This window comes from Sphaerodactylus townsendi, linkage group LG05, assembly GCF_021028975.2.
Source record: "Sphaerodactylus townsendi isolate TG3544 linkage group LG05, MPM_Stown_v2.3, whole genome shotgun sequence".
Taxonomy (NCBI): domain Eukaryota; kingdom Metazoa; phylum Chordata; class Lepidosauria; order Squamata; family Sphaerodactylidae; genus Sphaerodactylus; species Sphaerodactylus townsendi.
The window spans coordinates 48004364-48027351 of NC_059429.1; the positions used below are offsets into that span (position 1 = coordinate 48004364).

The following is a 22988-nucleotide window of genomic DNA, read 5'->3' on the forward strand; positions in this document are numbered from 1 at the left end:
AGGATGAATGCCAGAAGCAGGATGAATCCTTGTTCATCGATCAGGCTGTGGGGAGTTCTTCCTAAATCCTTGATATTCCACGTGAGTATCACGCAATTAATTGACCGTGGGGAATCGGCCAATGAGGCTTTGGTTTTAGATAACTGCTGTAAGGAAATCATACCCCCCATTAACAATTAACCATCCCAGACAAAAAGTTGAATTTTTCAAGCATAAATATTCAGATTATTAAGCAATGGAACAGGCCTCTCACAGCCAGGAGTCATCTATCTTGCTCTTCCTGACATGAAGAATAACCTGTCTGCAGATCCTGTAAATCCATTCCGTCCTGGCACTGTCTTTAGACAGCTGATCCTTTGGTCAGATTTACATATAAGAGAGGTTGTTCTCAGAATTTCTGTTGCCCATTGTGGAACATCAGATTAGAAACAATGAAGACAAAATGATGTTTTGCCACTTAATTGTTTCACAAGATGGAGAACTTTTGAACCATGTTAGCTATTTGAGCAATAGTCCTGGAGGCGGTTTTCATGCTAGATCAGAAAAATGTGAGGAAACAATGAATAAGAGTACCTCAGGCTTGCCAGCTTCCCTGCTATGGCAGGCAATTTCTCAGTGCTGCTTCTCTGCCACTGCTCAAATCAGTGGAAAGGGGACGGGTTGGGAGAGGATGAAAGATGTGAACTCCAAAGCATTGCATCTGGTTAAAACTTGGAAGTGACTGTACGATTTTGACAAACTTTAGATTGGCAAAATCATAAATGGTTGGTGATGTCACTTCTAAGATTTAACTAGAAGTGATCCAGACACGTACAAAAAGTTTTTTTTCCTTAGGCCCCACCCCCACCAGGGTTGCAAGCATGTGCTAGTGCCAACCCTCACTTTAGAGCATGTGCAGTGAATCCTTTCAGAACTTGTGTGTAATAATAACCAGAACCATTCTCTTCTAGTTGCCGACTTTCCAACTCCACCTAAAAGATGCAAATCATTTCATGATACACACTTCACTATCTTTTAAGGGTTCAAATATATCTAAATAGCTAATTTAGGTTTGGAAGACCAGGTCACATCCATACCTCACCCAGGATCAATAAGCCCTCTTTCTATGAGCAGTATAAGTTCTGTGAGGGTTGGGATAAGGATTTCTCAGTTAATCCTCTGCAATATTATCAGACTCCAAAACCCAATTAAATTTGATACAGAATATAGAAATGTGTCTCATTACTATTTGGACATCCATTGCTTGAAAATTCCAACTTTCTTAGTGCAATCTTAACCAGAGTTACTTCAGTCACTTGCTGCAGAAGGTCCCATTCTCCTCCCCTGTCAGGTCTGCTGATGGAGGATGATTTGCCAGGGATGGGCTCAGTGGTAACCTTCAAAGACTCATTACCTGCACCATTCAGTCTGGCAGCAGCAGCCACAGCACAACTGGTCCTGACTTGACAACAGCCAGGGTGACAGAAGGACGGAAAGGCACTAATGGCAGCCACTGCGCAACTGAGCCAGATTTTCCCACATAAGCAAAAATGAGAGCTTCCTGCCCAAAAAGGTTTACAGGAGGGCTGGGAAAGGGGACAGATATGATCTGTACCATCTTAATATACAGTAGACACTTGAAATTGGCATCCCAAGTTTGTGATGCTGTTAAACCTGTGCACATGGCCCCTCTGCATGTTGGTAGAGGTAGAGCCCACTGCCTCTGCATAGATTGCTGACTATGCGCGGGGGGGGGGGGGATGTGCACACTGGGTGGGTTCCAAGGCCTGTCTGGTCAGATAACTTAAGTGGTGGTGCCTGCTTCACTGGCCCAACCAGGAGACTTGCACAGCAGTGGCCATCTCTCCCACCCCACCTGGCAACTCACATGGTAGCTTCTGTTTGCACTGCAGCATTGTGACTTGACCATGCCATTCAGAGTGATCTCAGGAATGGAACTCAGGCAAGGGTCTCCAGTTTAGGGCAGAGAAGACAGCTAGTTAGTTGTGGTACTGACAGTCCCTGATATGCAATCTTTTTCCATATTTATGTAACTTTTATTAATGACATTATGGCCATATCTAATTACCCCAGCTAAAAAGTTGGCATTTATCTCCTACATGTAAAACCACACCCGCCCTTTGAGGAACCCTGAAAACTCCCTTAGGGGTTGCTCTCTTAGCTCTTTGCCTAGATTTGTTTGCAGCAGTTAAGATTTTGCAGTAGTTAAGATTTCATCCGGTACAGTATAATTCTCCTCCTCCACAGGAGTTAGACCTGATCGACATGAACCTGGAGTAAGTTTCCAAATGTACTTATTGACCTCTGGGCACTTAAACAAAAAATTTTGATTTTTACCCTTTACTTTCCTGTTTAAGTCAACATTTTGGTTTCAAATTCAAGATCAGTTTTATTCTTATGAACTCAATTATTTTCCAGTCATAATTATCCCCTTCATCTGCTTTTCTCCCTACAAAGGAATACATACCCTTTCCCCACTAGTAGAATACAGGAATAGAATTAAATTCTTTTCTCCCATACTGTTCAAATGTGTACTCTTCATTACATTTCTTTAAAAAATTACAATTTTACAATTTTAAAAAGAATGTTTGGAAACTGCTTTTGCATTTTAGAAACTTCATATTATTAGCCCTGATTTTGTTATTATGAGAACTTAAATTTATTATGGGATATCTTAAAATGGAAATGGGGCTAGACAAAATTTTAAAACACAGGATCCGATTGAATTTCCGTGGCAGAAATCCACTGAACAACAAACCTCTTTCCCTCGTGGAAGGAACTTCTGATAGCAGAAATACTTTGGATTCAGCCCAGTTTCATTTACAGCGCAATTCTGAGCAGTTACACCCATCTAAACCTTTTGACTCCAATGAGCTTAGAAGGATATAATTTTGATAAAGCTGCACTAGGTTCTAGGGTCAGTAAAGATTTGCCTCCGTCTTTTGTTTTTGTTATCAGATATATCAGATATATCTAAGACTGCTATGGAAACCTACTGCTTCCTGCAAACCAACAGCCATTATTTATTTATTTATAAAAATATTATGCTGCCTCTCCAGGAACCTGCCTGAAGTGGCTTTCAAAATGAAAAAAATAATAAAAACAAAACAATGAAAAACGTAAATCATTTAAAAAACCAACCTAGCATAAAAATAGACCATAAGAACAGGTCAGAGAAAGCTTAATATAATGGAAACATTATAAAAATAGTATTTTAAGAAATCAACCCCTTAATTAAAAGCCTGGGTGAACTAGAACATTTTGGCCAGGCCCCTTTAAAAAAAAGGAATGTAGGTGATAGACGAGTCTGAAGAGGAAGGGTATTCTCTAAGCGAGGTGCCCCTACTAACTAAGCTTTATCTCTGGCTGCCAGCCACCTCATCTCTGTTGGTGGGGGTAAGAGAACAGGACAGATCTTAACTGGTGAGCTGTACAATATGGGAAGAAGGCAGTCCTTCAAGTATCTTGGCACCAAGCCATTTATGGCTCAATCCAGACGGGGAGTTGAATAAGTTTGGGGAGGTGGTGGGGCACACACTTGTGGACTTGCCCTCTCTGGGGCACTTACCCCGGCAGAGGGATAATTGCCCTGGTGGGTGGCTGCTGCGGAACCCGGGATGCCTGGGCATAGCACCTAGTTCTGTGTCACTGCTACCATATCTCCACCAGCCCTGCCAGCGCAGTGGAGGCATGCCGCAAACCTGGGGTGGAAGCTGACTAAGGTCAGCTCCATCCCTGGGAATGCCTCCGCCATGCCCCCGCTGCGCTGGAGATATGGTAGCAGTGACACAGAACTATCAGTTTCCACCCCAGGTTTGTGGCAGCTGCATCACATGCCACCCTTTTAGGGGATGTAAGTCTATTAAGCTCTATGGAGTGCTTTCTGGTAGTGGTTTTTTTCCCTCATTCTCCCCATGCTGCTGAGAAGTCCTCTGGAGGCAGCATGGTGCCACCATCCCTGGCCACCCAGGGGGCTGGATTGAGCTGTTAGGGTTTTAAAGATAAGAATCAGCTTTTTGAATTATGCCCAGAAAGAAATGGGCAGCCATTGCAGATCTTTTAGCACTGGGGGGTTCTGGTCTCTATATCTCACCTCTGACAATAGCCGGACTGCTGCATTTTGGATGTGCTGATGTTTCTGGACTGTTTTCAAAGGCAGCCCTGCATAAAGCACATGACAGTAATTTAACCTGGCTGTAATTAGAGCATGGATCACTATGGCCAAACCATGCCATTTATGGGGACCTGTTGACCCAATTGCTTTAACAAACATTTGTTAGGATACCTTTGACCCCCTAAAGCAAAAAAAAAAGTTTTAGGATGTAATTTACAACTAGTTCTGCTGTCTTACAATGAATAGTTGGCATTCTTGCCTCCACCTTAGGTAGTGCTGCAGGAGTATTTTGAGGCAAATCTAGTGTGTTCATTATACTTGAATTGACTTCCTTTGTTTCCCAAAGTTTATACTCTATAGTGTTTGAATAAGTACCTTCTCTTCCCCTCCCCCATCTTTAGCTTTTACTTTTCACCTTACTATTCTTCCCCTTCAGCTTTATCTTCCCTTCTTCATATTTTTTACCATTTTAATCTGACTCTTCCCCCCTTCCCCCCCCCCCCAGCTGTCACTAATGATTCTTGGCATATTCAGCCTTGCCTGGCAATCCCCAAAATGGCTGGTAGGGTCTCACAATGTAGTATTAAAGAATCTTGTTGTCACACTTTTCTTGAAGATGTAAATAACACTTGTAATTTGGGATCTTTTCAACCTCCAATATTTCAATCCCCAACTACCCCCCCACACACACTCTTCATGTTTTTCCTGCAAACTTGGGGTTTCTCTCTGGGTTGTAGAGAACCCCCCCCCCCTTCCTTGGCCCATTGTGAAAATTTTTTGATTCACATTCTGTGGTTCAGTTCAGAATTAGATATAAACATATAAAATAGGAACATTTGCTTATTTATTATTTCCCCAAAGCTATTCCCTGCAAGTATGATCAAGTGTTGAAATTTTTGCTAGCCTATGCACTGAAAGACTTTACCAAGATCATAATTAGATCACTGCGGGTATCAGTCCATTGTACAGGTGTTTATTGTCACGTTCTTCCTACTTTGTGGCATTCCCTATGGCAGAGGCAGGTGTGAATTCTGTTAGTGTCTTAGAGCAATTAAGTATGAGTGGATGCTTAGAAAAATATAGATGAGAAAAATCATCTTTAGTAACTCGTTACAACTTAAAATTCATTTAATTTTTCCCTAGACAGACATGGGAAACCTGGACGTTTGCTGGGACAATGTGAGTTTTCACAGGTAACATTATAATCACTCTCCAATTTCCTCCATTGCAATTTCTTTTAAAAAATACATTTATTGGAACATAAATTGGTTTTAAAAGTAGAACATTTGCTCTTTCTGTGTTTAATCAAAATGACTCAGTGGGGCCATTTATGCATGCAGTGCTTACCCATGAGTGGGGTTTCCTCACTTTTTTTCATTTACCCAAGAGGAAGTTCCCTGCTGATTCCTTTTCGGAGCCACCATTTTGCTTGCCCATTGCTTTCAGGTTGTTTCTACAACCTCCATTTGAGGAGGTTGCCTGCAGCCTTATTTGGGGGGAGGGGCATTTCAAGGTTTTATTGCTCCTGTGATGGATTCTAAATGTTAACATTAAAGAAGGAGGAGGATAAGAAGACCCATTGATCTGCCTGAAATGCTGGTCAAAGAGGGGGTAGAACTGTTCTTGTGTGGGTGTGGAAAGATAGGGAAGAGCAGAGAACTCAATGGAAGCCAAATGTACACTGGTCTCCTTCACACTTCACACTCCTTAGCAAAGTCACACTTTCACAGATTTCGGAAACCTCACGGAGAGTCAAAACTGAGGGCGGAGTGAGTTCTGGAGAGCAGGAAACCTATCCATAAACAAGAGTCTGATTCAGAGAGAATGTACGCTCACAGTGAAACAGACTCCAAGTGCATAAATGGTCTGAGACAAAATATGTTCTTAGTATCACATATGAAAGCACAGTGGCCTCATAAATTGAGAACATTGAAACCCATCATTTTGAATGTGCTTGAGTTTTTGTTTGGGGGTGTGGGTGCTATGTGTGACCCCTTTTGAAAGCTGAATCGTGGCAGAGTTTATCTTCAACTTGCAGTCAACAAAAGGAAGGAATTCCACTGGTACTGATACAGTAGCTGATGCTGTAACACCAGCCAATTAATTAGCAATGCTACCTGAAGCAGAGTTGCATCTACTGAAGTCAGTGGGCTTAGAAAGATGTGGCACTTCTCAGGATTGAACTGTAGGAGTCATTTTGTTAACTACAATTGTTTAAAATACATTAATTAGACTGGAGGTGAAGTTGGGGGGGCGCGGGGTGGAGAAAACTGTATAAAGCTAGAATCTGTCAGCCCTTGTGCCCAGTTTGATCCTGGCCTCAGTGTTTAAAGCTGGATCCAGACCAGTTGAGGACAGCATCAAATGGGCCTGCCCCATTCCTATATCCATGTGGAGATCAGGAGTGAACTGGCTCAACAGTGTTCAACTGCACCCCTGTCCTGAACTCCACAGAGAGTTCAGGACTGGGATGCAGCTGCGAGAGGGGTGGGGGAAGCCCTGCAATGCACCACCAAGAAAGTGGCACCTGGGACTGCAGCCCCCCTTCGTCCCCTCACTGTGCCACTGCTGTAGATCAGGCAATGATGAATGAATTCCTCCCCTACCAAAGAACGGCCTCCCCCCAAAAAACAAGGGGTACATGTCTAGTCATATTTCTATACTACTTTCCACACACTGCCCTCAGTTTAGAAGCTAGCTTTCAGTGGTGGCAGCCAAAACAATAAGGATGGGCACTGGCACTTCTTTCTAAGAAATTAAATGTCTGGGGAGCAGATAAAGCAGCAGGAAAAATATTCATTCACCACCAACTAAAACAATCACCCTGCACCCATGAGCTTATCTTACTGCTGGATAATTAGTACCAAAGGCACAGTATCCTTTATGCAGTTGTAATTTAATTTCTGCTAAATAGGTTACATAATTGGAGTTACCTTACATCACGTAGTCTGTGATCCTTTCTGTGTTCCCCTGTTATGATGATGCGTCTTTTCTTCACTTGCAAGGCATCAGATTATGCTCGAGAGTTTACATTAACATGACATAAAAGAACGTCTACAATTAACTTATTTCAGGGTGGCTTCATTTATTTCTTGAACAAAGAGATAGGGTGGGGATTAATAAGAAATCCTTATAGATTATTCTAATGTTTACACCCACACCCATAGAGTACATCTAAAAGAAGGCTAGCAACTTGGATCTGTGCAAATCTTTACCCAAGAAATATAAATATTTATTTTTTTAATGCATAAGACATTATAATACCATTTTTTCTTAGTGGACTGATTCATGATAAAGTACCAGGTTTAAATGCAAGATAATTTTTAAGCCCAATGAACAAATAAACCAGAAAGCTTACTGAAGGTTTCATTGTCTTCTTCAATGTCAAAATAGAGCTGATTGAAGGTAGCAGTACTGCAAAAGGCTTTCTTCTTGCCCCATCAATCTCATCAGATGCGAAAGCATTTGGAGCAAAGCCCCAGTGATCAGTGCCTTGGTTCAGGACTCATAACTGTATCTTGCAATCTACCATTTTTCATTTCATAAAAATGAATACAACCTTGAATTATAGTGGAAATGTGTAAATTATGTAACATTTAGGCTATTTTCTTTTCTAGTATGCAATAGGGTTGCCAACTCAAGAAATTCCTAGATAGTTGGAAACAGAGCCTGGGCAGCTCAAGGTTTGGGGAGGGACCTTAGCGGGGCCTGATGCTATAGAGTCCATCTTCCAAAATAGCCATTGTCTCCAGGGGAATTGAACTCTGTAGTCTGGAGATCAGTTGTAATTCTGAGAGATCTCCAGACCCCACCTGGAGGTTAAACTAGAGCCTGAAAGCTTGTATGCTAGGTGTAAGCAGCTGTATATATCATTGATATGAAAAAGTGTCTTTGTGGAGACTGAAAGACAAGTCCCTCATATTGTATACTACACTGTACTGATATTATTGTGTCATAATGAAGACTGAAGAATAAGTCTCACACAATTATACACTGTGTTGAAACTCTGGAGATTTGCACTGTGTATAGTATTAAAATATATAGTAGTAACGTATTTCTAAGTTTTTACAAGATATCCAGTCTTGTGACTGCCAGTTTTTTGGGTGCAAATTGCTCTAGTTTGTCTTTAGTTGCACTAACCCCCCAGTGTTGCACATGGTGGACCCACCTGGAGGTTGGCAGCCCTAGTTTACAGTAATTTCCACAAAGTTTTTGGAAATTATTTCAAATGAAAATGTTTGTTAATTATGACTTACTGTATTTCAACAGTACTGTATAGTCACAAATGTTTAGCTCACATGTGCATTCCCCAGGAAGAAGAAAATCTTATAAAGGGTTAAATGGAAATAATAAAAAGACCTTGAGAAACTTGGAAGCATTTTGCTTTGTCTGCAAAAGGCTTGGAACTGGGAACTTGCCAGGACTGCCAGCAGTAAAATTACTCATTAGATGTTAGCATACCTCTTTTTTGCTTCCATGTGGTTTCTGGTCGCTGCACTGGTATACTCCTTCAGTCCATGCATTCTTTACCTCCCAACCCTTCTTATTACCTATTACCCAAATCATTGCTTTTAAAAAGATCTAATTTTGAATACAAGATGTTGTTTGACAATTTCTTATGTGAATTAAATTCGTGCATATTTATTTACAAAATGTGTACCCCACTTTTCTGCCCTTATCAAGGTCCCTGAAGCTGCTAACAGATTAAAAAAGCAGCATAATAAAAACTCATCTTAAAAATTAAAACCAAACAAAAACACATAATACAAGCAGTTAAAACCAAGTTTAATTAATTACGAATACGAAGTTTTCAGTATTTGGGAAATGAAAATTTAAAGTGTGATATAGTTAGGTAAAGTTACATAGATATAGTATAGAATTCAGGAAGTACTGCTAAATATAATTATGACAACAGTGTGTGCTGCTAGCAGGCAGGGGTGTGGCCGGATCTGACCCCGCATGGCAAAGCAGGCCGCAAGCACAAGCGTGGGCAGGTCACAGCCCAATAAGTCAAGGCAGCCAAGTAGTAGTCAGGTCACAGTCCAATAGATCAAGGAAAACCGAGGAGCAGGCTAGGAATCAATGCAGAACTAGGCACACAGTGGTGACAGGTAACACACTTTTTGCACCCAGGCAGAAGCAAGGTCACAGCAAGGCTTATATAGAGAGCCTTGTTCAGGGGGCTGGGATTCTATGAGGAGTTAGTCCTCATCAGATGCAGAGACTTCTAATCCCATGAATTGCTGCCAAACGAGCACTCCTTCTGTGCTTCTGCAGTAGCAGCCTCTGCTTCTGTCTCCTATGCAACTGGCTCATCACTTGGTTCAGTAAAATCTGCAGGCTCCTCCACCTGTATGTCATCAGGAAGGGAAGGACTGGGCGTTGGCTCTGCTGCCCAGTCTTCCCCAGGAGCAGCCATCTCTGGCTGCACTGTATTCTCAGGTTCTGTCTGAGAGTCCTCTATGTCCTGGTAAGTACCCAGGGGTTGGCTCATGACACAGTGATTAGTGCATTTATGTGGAACTAACTTATCCTGTATTTGACTTGACTTGCTTCCTGAAGAAATTATTTTTGATCCCTGTTTACCAAATTTCAAGTCAAAATGTGGTAAAGATGATTTATCCAAAGATTCCCTGAGAGGAAAGAAGGGGTACAGACTACATTTTAAAGTTATAACATTTCTCATTGGATTTCTGTTAATGCTAATATATTAGAAATAGTGATTTAACAATAATATTTCAAACAAATATTATTCATAATTTTCTTTGTGCATTTTTCCCGTTCCCCTGTTGGCAGAATTTTCAGATGTTTTCTCAAAGTAGGAGTACATAGATTCCAATAAAAATAAATAATTGGATATACAAAATTACTGAATTTTGTTTATACTGTTTCTATCCAGGTTATTTGCCCCATGTTTAATGCTGTTGAGAATTAGGGTTTTGTTCTGCTTTCCATAGCATGGTGGTGTATTCATATATCTCCCAGAGTTTCCTGGGATTCTCTGCTACCTTTGCCAGTCCTGTTTTGCATTGAAGTTTTGTGAAAGATGTTGGAAAAATATAAAGATTGAGAAATATATGGAGTTAGAAAGAAAAATGATATTGAAATGGTATAGAACATCAAAACAACTAGCATATATGATAAAAGGACTTAGTTCTAAATGCTGGCACTGTGGAGACCAAGAGGCATATTATAGCCATATGTGGATAGAATGTGCAGAAGTAAAAAAAATTTGGACAATTGTATTGTTATATATCGAGAAACTGGTAAAGATAAATATTGATTTAAATAATGACTTAATGTTCATGGGTGTAATGGAAGACAGAAGGGTGGACAAACAATATAGTTATATGTATAAAATAATGATCAAAGCAGCCCATACAACAATAGCCTTGGGCTGGAAAGAAAAGAAAGAATGGAAACTTCAGAGATGGTTAGAATATATCTGGGAACAAGTGACACTTGATATTTTCGATATACTAACCAAAAATAAGACGTGGCAAGATAAACAGAATGAAATTTTGAAGATATGGATAATATACGTTCTTCGAGTCAACGAAGAAATATGGGAAAAGAGGCTACAGAGAATGAACTTGCTGTTTGTGTGACAAAACTATGAAGAAGAAGCAATGGAGGGAGGGAGAAAAGGGGGGGAAAGTATTGTTTGAAAATGTATGAAGAAGAAAATTACTATAAACTGTAAAATTCAAATGATACAATAAAAAATTAAATAAAAAAAGAAGTTTTGTGAAAGATGACAGCAAAGCCTGGCTAGCTACTGCGAGGATGGGAAAGTTGAGATTGTCTTGCCGCCCCTCCCCCCATTTCCTCTCCCCCTGCAGTGACCCTTTTTCTCCTGCCAGCAGAGCGCTTTTTTTCTTAATTGGAAATTGAGTATTATTATAGCATTATAAGCCCTGACCTGGATAACCCGGAATAGTCTAATCTTGTCAGATCTGTGTGTTACAGTCATACCTCGTTTTTCGCCGGTAATCTGTCTGGATTACCTTGGCAAAAACCGAAACCAACGAAAACTGAGGCTACACCGTTTCCGCAGGCGCAATGCAAAAGTCGCAAACTTATGCAAAAGTCTCCTTTTATTTCGTTGGCACGCCAATAAAATCCGAGGCAACCGACAAAAACTGGAGGCAACGATTTCCGAAGGTAACGAAAACCGAGGTATGACTCTTTCTAAATTCCCAGTTTTCATGTTTTAAAAAGTAAGCCTCTAGTCCCTTTCATTGTGAAGATATAAGGGGGAAACACAACTCTTTAATGAAAGGGGCTATAGACTATTTTTTAAATGAAAGCTGGGACTTCATCGAACCTGATACATAGGCTGTTCTATCATTAAAATGATATCATGATATTCATTTGCAGACCTTTAAAAAGGCTGAAAAAGCCCTTGTAGCTCAGTGGAGGGTCATGGCCATTGCTGGGGTACTGGGGCAAAGAAACTGCAGACAAATCTACCATGTGGAAACCTTGTTGTAACTGTAATTTATTGGCAATCTCAACATCAACAGGGGAACCACACAAGCTCTTCTCTATGTGGAAGTCTGGCTGTTCCACCTTCCCCAACACTGCCCCCAAATAGTCAACAATTTTCCAATGTCATGCACCTCTCTCTCTCTCTCTCTCTCTCTCTCTTTTTCTCACAAGGCCATAACTCTTCCTGCCACCTGAAAACTAATGTCATGCACCTGTACCAGAAGGGGTCGTATGCTAGGTTGTAATTCTAGAAAGACTGAAAGGGACTGATCTAACCCTGTTGAACTTAGTGGGGATTCCTTATGAGTAAATACACATCTGATTGAGTGGCAAATCTTCGATCCTAAATGCATTTAATTGGAAACCTTGATATCAAAGGTGTTTAATTTTAAGTAAATACATTTAGTTCTGTGGAATGGTATAGTATAGGCCAAGCTAGTCAGATCTCAGAAGATAAGCAGGATAGGTACTTGGATGGGAGATCACCAAGGAAGACTTCACAGAGGAAGGCAACGGCAAACTACCTCAGCTTAACCACTTGCCTTGAAAAACCTCTGATGTTGCCATGTCTGCTGCTTTATGGCATCTTACATTCACATTTTAATATCTTTGTATCTCAGCTTTCCACTGAAAAGGGAGCCCAAGGCACTTCATATACTAATAAAACAACACCCTCCGCATAGAAGTACATTAAAAATAAAAACCACAAAAGCAGCCTGTAACAATTTAAAATGTATATGTGTTTCATTAAAATGAGAGGTGATAGAAAGAGGGTGTGTGTGAAAGGGGCATGAGAGAGCAAGGTGATTGGTTGACACTGGAGAGTGACTGTGGAGTGTCTGTGCTGAACTGAGAGAGAGTCGGGGTCAGTTCTGCACAACACAAATGAAACATTTTCAGGATGAAATATAAAATGTTTCCTGTTGGAATTCCACACAGTTTCCATTTTGAAATCGCTGTATTTTTCCCTCACAACATTTTATTTCGAAAACACATTCTAGCAGTCCTTTTTCCCTAAAATGTTTCCCAAATGTTCCTTGCTTACCTGTGCAGAAAGCAGAAAATATTTCATTTTTCTTGCCCGTTGTTGCAGTCTTCTCTGCCCCTCTTCTACTCTGATACTTATGATTCCCCTACTGGCTGCCACTAAAGGTTAATTCTCTGGCCGCCCACCATTTTATGATGTTCCCCAAACACATTTTTCACCTGGCAATGAGGCTTTTTGCAATTTTCCTCATCTACACACAGTAATAAACTCATTGTAACTCCCCATTCCAGGAAAATGCCGTGTTTCTTTTCTTTTCTAGTCTTCGGAGGATTCGACACTACAGACATGAGTATTCAAATCAATGAATCCTTGTTGTGCCGCTTTTTATGGGCCAGGACAGATTCTTGCAGTTATTAGTATTATATTCTTATACTATTATATTCTTATTTAAAATACCATTACTTTTATGTAAGATAAAGGGTGGTGATTTGTTTGTTTAGTACTGCACTGTGGCGAAGAAAAGGAGGGAGGATGGGTGGGTCAATCAGGATAACTCTTAAAAGTCTTGAAAATTCGTCTCTGCTGTATGTGCAGTAGACGGACAGTAACACTTACATCCAATCATACCACCAGCAACAGTAAGATCCAATCAGAAAGCTGGAAAATTGGCATCTCTTTGAAAAATCTTCGTGGCTTCAAATCCATGCATGCGTATTAAAAGGGGGGGAGGAGAGTTTTCTGTGTGAAGGAGCCAAAATGTTTTACATATGAAACTTTGTCAGAACGTCTTGGTTTGTCACATTGTGGAACAAAAACATGAAAACAATTCTTTTCAAAATGTTTACCAAAAGTTTTGCAAACTTTTTAAAGCCTTTGTGTGGAATGGACCAGAGTGTGTGCAAAACTTGGGAGAGAGTTATTCTGTGCTGAACTGAGAGAGAGAGAGAGAGAGAGAGAGAGTCTGTGCTAAGCTGTACTGAGAAAAGAGAGGTTGCCTTTGCTAAACCTGTAGTGTTATATGGAGTGAGGAATTGCCCGAGAAATAGGAAGAAACATTGAGAGACTAGGAATGGACCCTAAAAGGGTCTCAGAGATATAGAGTGAATTGATGGAAAATGTTTTATTTATTTATTTATTTATTTATTGTAAATTATTGGTTGAAACATTTAAGATAAAGTACATATATAAATAAAAGTACATATATAAATAAAATTAATTTTGTTAAATGTGACCTGAGATCCCACACGAGTAATTTCCTCAGGACTACATAGCCCTTTCAATCTGCTTTAAAGCTCAGATACACTATTTCAGGCGAAAGCATAAAGGTGTTTGGAATTAAATTCTTGGTGGCAGCAAAATATGGATAGAGGGGAAAATAAATAAATAAACATTATTTTCCACCTATATATTTATTTGTAAATAAATAAGACAATGGGCATTTCACAGCCATTATAGAAAGAAAAAAAACAATAGCCACCAACATATTGCCAGCAGTTAATTAAAAGCCCTCTTAAATAAAACTATATTGGACATCTTCCTAAAACCTGACAAGATAACTATCCATCTGGTACCAGATACAGTCTTAATCTGCCCTTTCTTCAAGAAGTTTAGTGTAGCATATCTGATTCTCCCTTTCCCATTTAATCTTTATAATGACCCTATGAATCCTAAGGTTGAGAGCAGAACACTGTTCCAGAGGTTGAGACCACAAATAGGCTAAAAGTGTGATGGGAAGAATGTGTAAGCAGATGTAACTGAGAAGAATGTATTTGGCACATGGTTCAGAAAGGGAAATCAGGATATTAATCTGAAAAGCAAGATTTTTCAAAGGTGTTGCGTTAATTTGTGAAACTTACTCTGTGCAGTATGCTCTCAGGGGTCTTGATTAGTCATGAACAGTTTGTTCTGGTGATGTAATGTTTGTAGCATATTAACTTTGCTGAAGAGTTTTTGAGCAAACTGGTCTCACAAGCTTTGAAAAGCTGTTTTAAGAAAGCAGTGGTTATCATACAACACTGACGCCAGACTCCTAATTATTTCTTTAAATGCAACCTCAGAAAAGTCGCAGTAGGAATTTTTTAAAAAGTCTATCTAGTAGGCGTTTCTAGCAACACCTACCACGTGGAGGAAACAATGTTTTTCTCATGACACGATGATATAAATATGCATTCACTTATAGAGCATATTTCAATGTGATATTTGAGGCTCTGGTCCCATCCACCCTCGTTTGCTTTACTAATAACCTAGCTAAGAGTGAAAAGTAGCATTTATCTTCTTTTCACGACAGATGACTGAATGGTGCTTAGTTCAGCTATTAGCATGATGGAACACTGAAGAATGAGGCCCAGACCCACACAGAAATTTTCTCTGTCCTGCACTGTTATAACCTCCCAAAAACGTTGACGTCAATGGACGTAGAAGTATGTAATTCTGTTTGAGATTGCACTGTTACACTCACTCCCATGTACACACACAGGCATGAAACAAACCTGACTTCTCTAACAGCTTCCTTTGCCATTGGCTGTTGCTGGGCTGAGTAGCTAGGTATGCCAAGTCTTTGGACGGAGAACTTCCAGTTAGCCTTTGCTGGGCCCCCACTGTTGTTCTGTGAAGCAGTAGGAACAAACTTGGGGGGGAAAATCAGTGTCACAGTGATACTGCAATATCACATCCGGCATGAACCCAGAAGTGATGTCACTGCATCAGGCTGATGTTTTAGGATTTGTCCAAGTCTTGCCCTGGGCAGTGATGTCACTTCTGAGTTTGGACTGGAAGTGATGTTTCAGTGTCAGCATGATGTCAACTATGTTGCACCTAGCCCCCACATTATAATTGGTTGCCACTACTTGATTTTAATGGGAACTTCCACATACAAACTCCCCCATTGGGGCAAAATAACAGTCTTGGGGGAAATTTCAGGTCAGGAAAATAGTGCAGGGGGGAGGTTGAGGGGGTCTCATCCCCACTGGCTGGAAATGAATCAGCCCCTGTGGCGCTTTGGAGAGGAGAACCCATGGGGCCTCACAGCTGCAGTCTGGTTGCAAGTTCTCCTGGCAGTCACATATTAAATATTTCACCTCAGTTTAGGCCTGAGGATGTACAGTTCCAATGGCAAGCAAGTAGAATAGGCAAGTAGGTGCTAGTCTTCCAGCAGTGACTGGCTTCATCTGTTTCTGGAAAAGGGCCACTGCCCAGTGCCATAGCCATTTCAAATGTTATAAGTCAAATACAAAGCAATCTACATTGTCCAAACAAGGCAAACAAAATAAATTTAAACAAATAATTAGAAACATGAATATTGTCTCTCCCTACTTTTGTGCAGCAGCAGGGGTCCTGACAACCCAAAAGAAGGCACGACAGACCAAAACTTGTTGGTTGTTTGGTAGCCTTGCTTGGATCTGCTGTAAAATGCAGCAACAAAAATACCATAAATATGTGTGAAATTTTATTGAAATAAGTATAATTAGTTATTTTTATTGAAATAAGTTAATTTGGGGAAAGTGTTGAGAGCTAAGAAGAGGAAATGACAGAAGTTCTTCCCAGGCGTGATTACAGTTTACACCTTCAAATTCAGTCACCACACAGCATTCCAAATCACTCTGTAACACAGCCAAGAGAGAGGAAGCGTTCTGCTAATTTTCTCACTACCCCATTCATTTCATGCAAAGTACGGGGCTGGATACAATATCCAGAGGATAGGGAGCTATAACAATCCCTCCCCACCCAATCCTCAACACTAATTTTGGGGGTACAGAATGTTGAAGAGAGCTGCCTCTTGCTTGTGACCAGCCGGTGCAAAACAGAAGAGATTGCTACAGCCATGTTCTCCCTGGGGCTCTCCTGGAATTATAACCAATGTCCAGACTAGCAAAAAGGAGGACCCTAATAATTACCATCCAGTCAGCCTGACATCAATACCAGGGAAGATTCTGGAGCAGATCATTAAACAGATGGTCTGCCAGCACTTAGAAGGGAATACTTTGATCACAAAAAGTCAGCATGGGTTTCTGAAAAACAAGTCATGCCAAACTAATCTTATCTCTTTTTTTGATTGAGTGACAAGCTTGGTAGATGAAGGGAATTCTGAGGCCGTAGCATACCTTGATTTTAAAAAAGTTTTTGACAAGGTGCCTCATAATATTCTTGCAAGTAAGCTAGTGAAATGTGAACTAGACAATACTGCTATTAGATGGATTTGTAATTGGTTGACTGATTGAACTCAAAGGGTGCTAATTAATGACTCATCTTCATCCTGGAAAGAAGTGACTAGTGGGGTGCCACAGGGTTCTGTCATGGGTCCCAATGCTGTTCAATATTTTTATCAACTTGGATAATGGAATAGAGGGCATGCTAATCAAATCTGCAGACACCAAATTAGGAGGGATAGCTAATACTCCAGAGGACAGAGTCGGAATTCAAAATGACCTAGACAGATTAGAGAGCTGGGTCAAAACAAACATAATAAGTTTCAACAGAGATAAATGTAAGATACTACACTTAGGCAGAAAAATGTAATGCACAGTTATAGAATGGGTGACATCTGACTTGTCAACACTACATGCAAAAGGGATCTGGGAATCTTAGTAGACGATAAACGAAACATGAGTCAGCTGTTTGATGTGGCGGTCAATAAAGCCAATGCGATTTTGGGCTGTATCAATAAGAATATAGTCAAGATCGAGGGATGTAATTGTACCCCTCTATTCTGCATTGGTTAGATCTCACCTGGAATATTGTGCACAGTTCTGGGCACTGCAATTCAAGAAGGATATTGACAAGCTGGAATGGGTCTAGAGGAGGGCAACAAAAATGGTAAAAGGTCTGGAGTCCTACGAAGAGAGACTTAGGGAGCTGGGGATGTTTAGTCTGGAGAAGCATAGGTTAAGAGGTGACATGATAGACACATTTAAATATCTGAAGTGATGTCATGTTGAAGAGGGAGCATGCTTGTTTTCTGCTGCCTCAGAGACTAGGACAGAGAGTAATGGATTTAAGGTGAAGGAAAAGAGATTCTACCTAAACATTAGTAAGAACTTCCTGACCGTCAGGGCTGTTTGACAGTGAAAGTCACTGCCTCGGAGAGTTGTGGAGTCTCCTTCTTTGGAGGTTTTTAAACAGAAGCTGGATGAACATATGTCGGGAGTGCTTTGATTGTGTGTTCCTGCATTGCAGGGGGTTGGACTTGATGGCCCTTGTGGTCTCTTCCAACTCTATGATTCTATGATTCTAATATCACTTCCTCTGGAGGAAATGGCAGCATCTGAGGGCAGACTTGAGCATCTCCTATCCGCTGAACTCCCTCCTAATCTCCCCACACTGGACTCTCCCCAGGAACTATTTCCAAATCTCACACAATTTTGCAAGCAAGTGTTGGTAACCCAACAAAGGTCGGGGCTCAGAAGCCACACCAGTGCTTTTAGGCCTACCAATTTTCAAAGCATTTCCATGCAACTCTTTCTTCAACAGCTAAATATGTAAACTCATTACCAGCGTTGATTTACCACCATGCCGTGAAAAACTTCTCTATGGATGTTTTAGACAAAACTTTTATTTTGTGTGAGTTTCCACTGTATTTTAAGATTCTTAAAACACTGTATTTTAAGATCCATAGCTTTAAAAATGTGCCTAGTAGATGTAGCAGAATAGCAGATTCATGTACTGTGTGAAACAAACCGATTCAATTAAACTCATTCAGATAGCTAATACTAGATGGCTTAGATTCCCAGGAGTTTTACTATGGACAGAGGGGTTTCCCTTCATAAATTATAACTTTCTCAGCAGCCTGAAAGGCACTTCCCTATCCTTTCCTGATGATCCCTTGGGATGCCAGTTCCTCACATAATAACGGACAAACTTCTACTGCTGCACGCACCTGCTGCTGGTCAGTTCATTACAAGAGAAAGATACAGAAGAAAGGATGAAGTCATGATGTCCTTTTTGGAAGTGATATTACAGCCCACTGTGATGCTCAAGGAATCATTGGAGTATCACGGTAGGCAGTGACTTCTGGGTTTTGACTCAGAAATGATGTGATTGCATCGATGATGATGTTTTTCCAGGGCTCCTCCCATGCTAAACTCCAGTTATTGTCAGCAATAAACAGAAATCCTAGGGAATAAACTTCAGGTGATCTAAACCATTATTTGAAATTTTTTTACAAAAAGAAACATTACAAAATGGCTGCCAAAACCCAAAAAGAAACATTACAAAAAGGCTGCCAAAACCAGAAATATGCTAAGAGACTGTGACAAAAATACGTGGATGAATGCTGTAGAAGTGCGCAGCCACATAGCAGTATGATTGCCAACCAGGCACCATTATATTGGGATGGCTTGTGCAGATGCATTCTGACTGCTAAGTAGTGTAGAGATTTGAAAAGTCAAATACATGTAAATGCTCTTCTAATAAATATCAGGTGCTATAGATGCCCTAACCTCAATCCACCTAAATTCTGTTTATGACCTGCCATAGCCACCAGGCTTTATTTCTGATCTGTCAATGGCCCTTTCCTCACAAACCTTTTAAAATGTTTTGAGGCAGGAATAAAATGATATTTCTGTGGATCTCATTATTGCTTTTACCTGAAAAAGTTTTATTTCCAGTCTCAAAACATTTTAAATTAATCCCCTTTTAAAATGATTCTCTGGTTGAAATGTTTTCAAAATGTCTTCAGTAGCTGTGTGATCTATTTATTATGTTTCCTACACTTCTCTGCTCCCCTGAAGTTATTCCTCAGCAGCACCATTTTCTGAGCTTACTCAGGCCGTTTCCGCACAGCCTCCCTGTCGCCTCCACGCTGGCGAGAATTCCGCCGGCGTGGAGGCGAAGGCCGTTCGCATGCACGCATGCGAGCGGCCGCAGCAAAGGCCGGCAAACGGCAGGCGGCTCCACACGGAGCCACCTCCTTCTTCTGGCCTATCGTCCGCTCACCTTGTCCCCATGCATTAAGCCTATAGCTGGGCTTCATGCCGCTGCCCTCCGACCTCCAGGGGTCGGAGGACAGCGTGGGCGGGGCTTCGACGGCCAGCAGGCGACGACGGGGACAAGGTGAGTGGGACGGGCCAGGGAGACAGCGTGTTCCCGGTGGCGCAGTTCGCACCGCGCCGCCGGGAAGACGCTTTCCCCCCAACAACAACCCTTTAAAGGGTTGTTGTTTAGGGCGGCCTGACGCCACCCTGGGGGGGGGGAAGCGCAGTCAGGTCGCACGCTGCTGCCTGTGCGAACGGCGGCCTGGGGGTGGCGTTTTTACCGCCCCCAGGCCGTCGTTTTTGGCCCATGCGGAAAAAGCCTCAGTTCCCCCTCAACTGTTTATTTGCAGAATTTCTTTCTTTGGCCATTTCTCCACTGAGAAATTAAAGCCGGATACAACCAGGGCTGATTCCGCACGGGCCAAAAACAGCGGTGTGAAAATGGTGTGAAAACAATATAAACTCTTTCACAGCGTTTTAAACCTTTTTACACCATTTTAACACCGTTTTCACACTGCTGTTTTTGGCCCGTGCGGAATCAGCCCAGGTTTCAAAAGAAACAGCACCTTTTCATTGTGGTTTCTCCCTCTCCACTGCAGCATGTGTCTAGCGAAGACCTCAATGTCTACCATGGATTCAAGCAATGTAACACCCCCCACGAACATGTGTTCTGCTCGGCGGATCTGTTCTTCCTTGTCCTGATTAACTGTTGTGTTGTGTTGGGAATTTTTTTAAAAAAACTTTTTTTTTCACACAGCTACGTCATTATGTAAATGCATAGGCAGAATTTCTCCACCTTCTGATTGGCTAGTGTGCTGGAGTGGGAACACTACTCCGCCTCTGATTGAAAATTCATGTTATTTTTCTTCTCATTTTTACGTTCAAATGGAGTCAGACATAAACAATTTATCCAAATCATTATACCAGAGCTTTCTATTTATGTCCCTTCGTAGCCAAGCCCAGCGTGGCACAAAAAAAGGCTGCACACGATCTGCACACAGCCCACTGCACTCTGATTGGCAGGACGGTTCAAAGGGCGGGAAGAATAAGCCACAGCTGTCCTCTGTTTCTCCCCACCGATCCGGCTTCAGAGCGTGATTGGGAAAAAAGGTGCACTTCAATACAGATTCTGAAAAAATGCGGGATAAGGGGCGGGGGGAGTGCATGCCAAGACTGGCATGAATCCATTTTCGGCACTTAAGTGGTAGGGAGTTCTTGCTGAAACTGTGTTTTTTCTCATGAGTATCATGCGATAAATTGACCGTGGGGAATCGACCTTTGTTCTTTTATTGGGGGGGGGGGGAGTCTTAAAAGCATTGAGTATAAAAGGAGTTTAGAATGTAGCAGGGGAGTTCAAAAACAGATTCAAAACAGAACCAAAAACAAGGGGAGGGGACGTCACATAATGGTGTCCAGGAATTGTTTTGAGGGGGGAATGCAGACATACTTCATTGTAGAGGGAAGGGTTGAAAACATTTTAGAAATGTGTAGGAGATTTGTGTGGAAAGGGCCAATGCTCTCACTTCATCAAGCCCGCTAGGGATCCTCCTGTCCAATAGGTGAACTATTTTAAATTATGGGACTATAATTCAGAAAGGTGGTATGTGAAATGTAAAGACTTGTGTTTCACAGAGCGGCCACAATTCATGTTTCATTTAGGAATGCTTAAACAAATTAACTCTGTGCTCAGTTTTGTTCAATCTTTTAAAATTATCATTATTTAAAGGCTCATCAAATGAAGTATATGCTTATATTATATGATGATACATTGTGGGATTTTACATTTATGATGTAGTTAAGTTAATATTCTCATCAGAATATAGACTACTGTCATTGACAGATTTAATACAAGACAACAGTTTTTAAAGATTGCCATTGGGCAGATGGCAGCACAACACTCATCTGGCAGGGGCTCACCTGCTACTCATTCCAACCCCCTGGGAACACCACCGTGAAATCCACCTTTTTCCATGGGAAAGCACTTGTGTTCCTTCAGGCTCAGGAGAATGGTGTCCAGAAAACTGTGAAGGCAGCAGGACTGGGACACCTCTGGTACCTCTGCCCCAACTGTTTGGAATGAGCCTGTGACACAGAAGTGAACAGAATGCAGGACAGGGGTAACTCTGCGGGAGAATGCCTGGCCTTGCAGAGCTGGGTTGAGATCCATGCAGAGGGCTTGGAAGGGCACCCTGTCCAGGTGCAACTACTTAAGGCTGCAACAGGTTCTGATGGTAGGACCTGACTTCCTCCAATGCTACTATGCAACTCATACGTATTGTGTGAACAGGAGGTGAACCAGCCAGATCCCTCACTAGTATGGTGGAAAGCAGGGTGCATTCCAAGGTCTAGTGTTTCCCACTGTGCCTGGCCCCATCCTCACATTTCTCTGTGCCATGGTGACAAATCATGCAAGGCCCCTGCAGGGTGCAATTCCCACCACCAGTCCAACTGAATTGTTGAGAAGGTGCTGCTGTATGGGCTAGTGCTGGAGAATGCCGATTGTGGCCCAGCCAATGCCAGGGACAGTTCTACTACTGTGTGCCTTCTGGCAATGCTGGCACAGTGAGTCTTTGTGAGTCTGATGGTGGAATGACTTCTTTGGACCATCTCTGTGGTGTGTGCATCAGAACATTCCCTGTGAATGGGCAGGGGTGGAAAGTCTGCCCAGTGCCAAGACTGTGCTGTGTATGGTGATCCCACCCATCATTGTGGATTGCCCTGGCATTGAGAGCCTGTCCAGTGAGTGTCTATATTACCTGGGGTGGTGGCAGGGGTGATTCCTCTTGCTGCCTGATTACTCCTGCCTTTCCTCTGGAGGCAACTCCTTCAGTAGGGAGGCCAGTGCCAGACCACCTGGTACTGAGCCTGACAAGGGAATGACCCCAGAGGCGTATCAAGGGAAAGTGGCACCCAGGGATAACTAGGTCTCCGGGTGCCCCCCCCACTCAGGGGCGTATCCACACCCCCAAGCTACCCGCCCTAGAGCCTGGCTGCTGCTCTCCCCACAGCCTGGGGAGAGAGTACTTGCCGGCCTTCCAGATGTGCTTTTAAAAGCACTGGAGGGTGGGGCCCTGCCCCATACCACAGAACACCGGGTTCCCTGGAGCCCAGCTGCTGCTTTCCCCACAGTCTGGGGAGATAGCACGTTCCGGCCTCTGGGACATGCTTTTATAAGCATGGAGGCTGGGGGTGGGGCTTAAGGGTGTGACCCTGCCCAAGCCCCATCCCTGGGGGTGTGATTCTACCCCAAGCCCCACCCTCACCCTCTGTGCTCATAAAAGCAGGTCCCCATGTTCCTTTTGCTTTCTCTGTGTCACTTTCCAGGGGGTTGCCCCATTGCTTCACGTGGGTCTTACCTCTGGATGGACCTGCTTGGGATCAGCCCCTGTGTGTAAGGTGGAGGAGGCTTTCCCTTTTTTGGTCTGCT

General features: G+C 42.1%; 1 protein-coding gene across 1 annotated transcript in view; it reads left to right on the forward strand.

Moving 5' to 3' along the window:
• Positions 1-22988, forward strand: part of LOC125432806 (uricase-like) — a 101747-nt gene that overhangs the window by 19355 nt on the left and 59404 nt on the right. The window contains exon 2 of the mRNA XM_048496769.1: positions 5258-5307. Within this exon, the coding sequence (XP_048352726.1) occupies positions 5258-5307 (50 nt within the window). The remainder of the gene's footprint in view (positions 1-5257; positions 5308-22988) is intronic.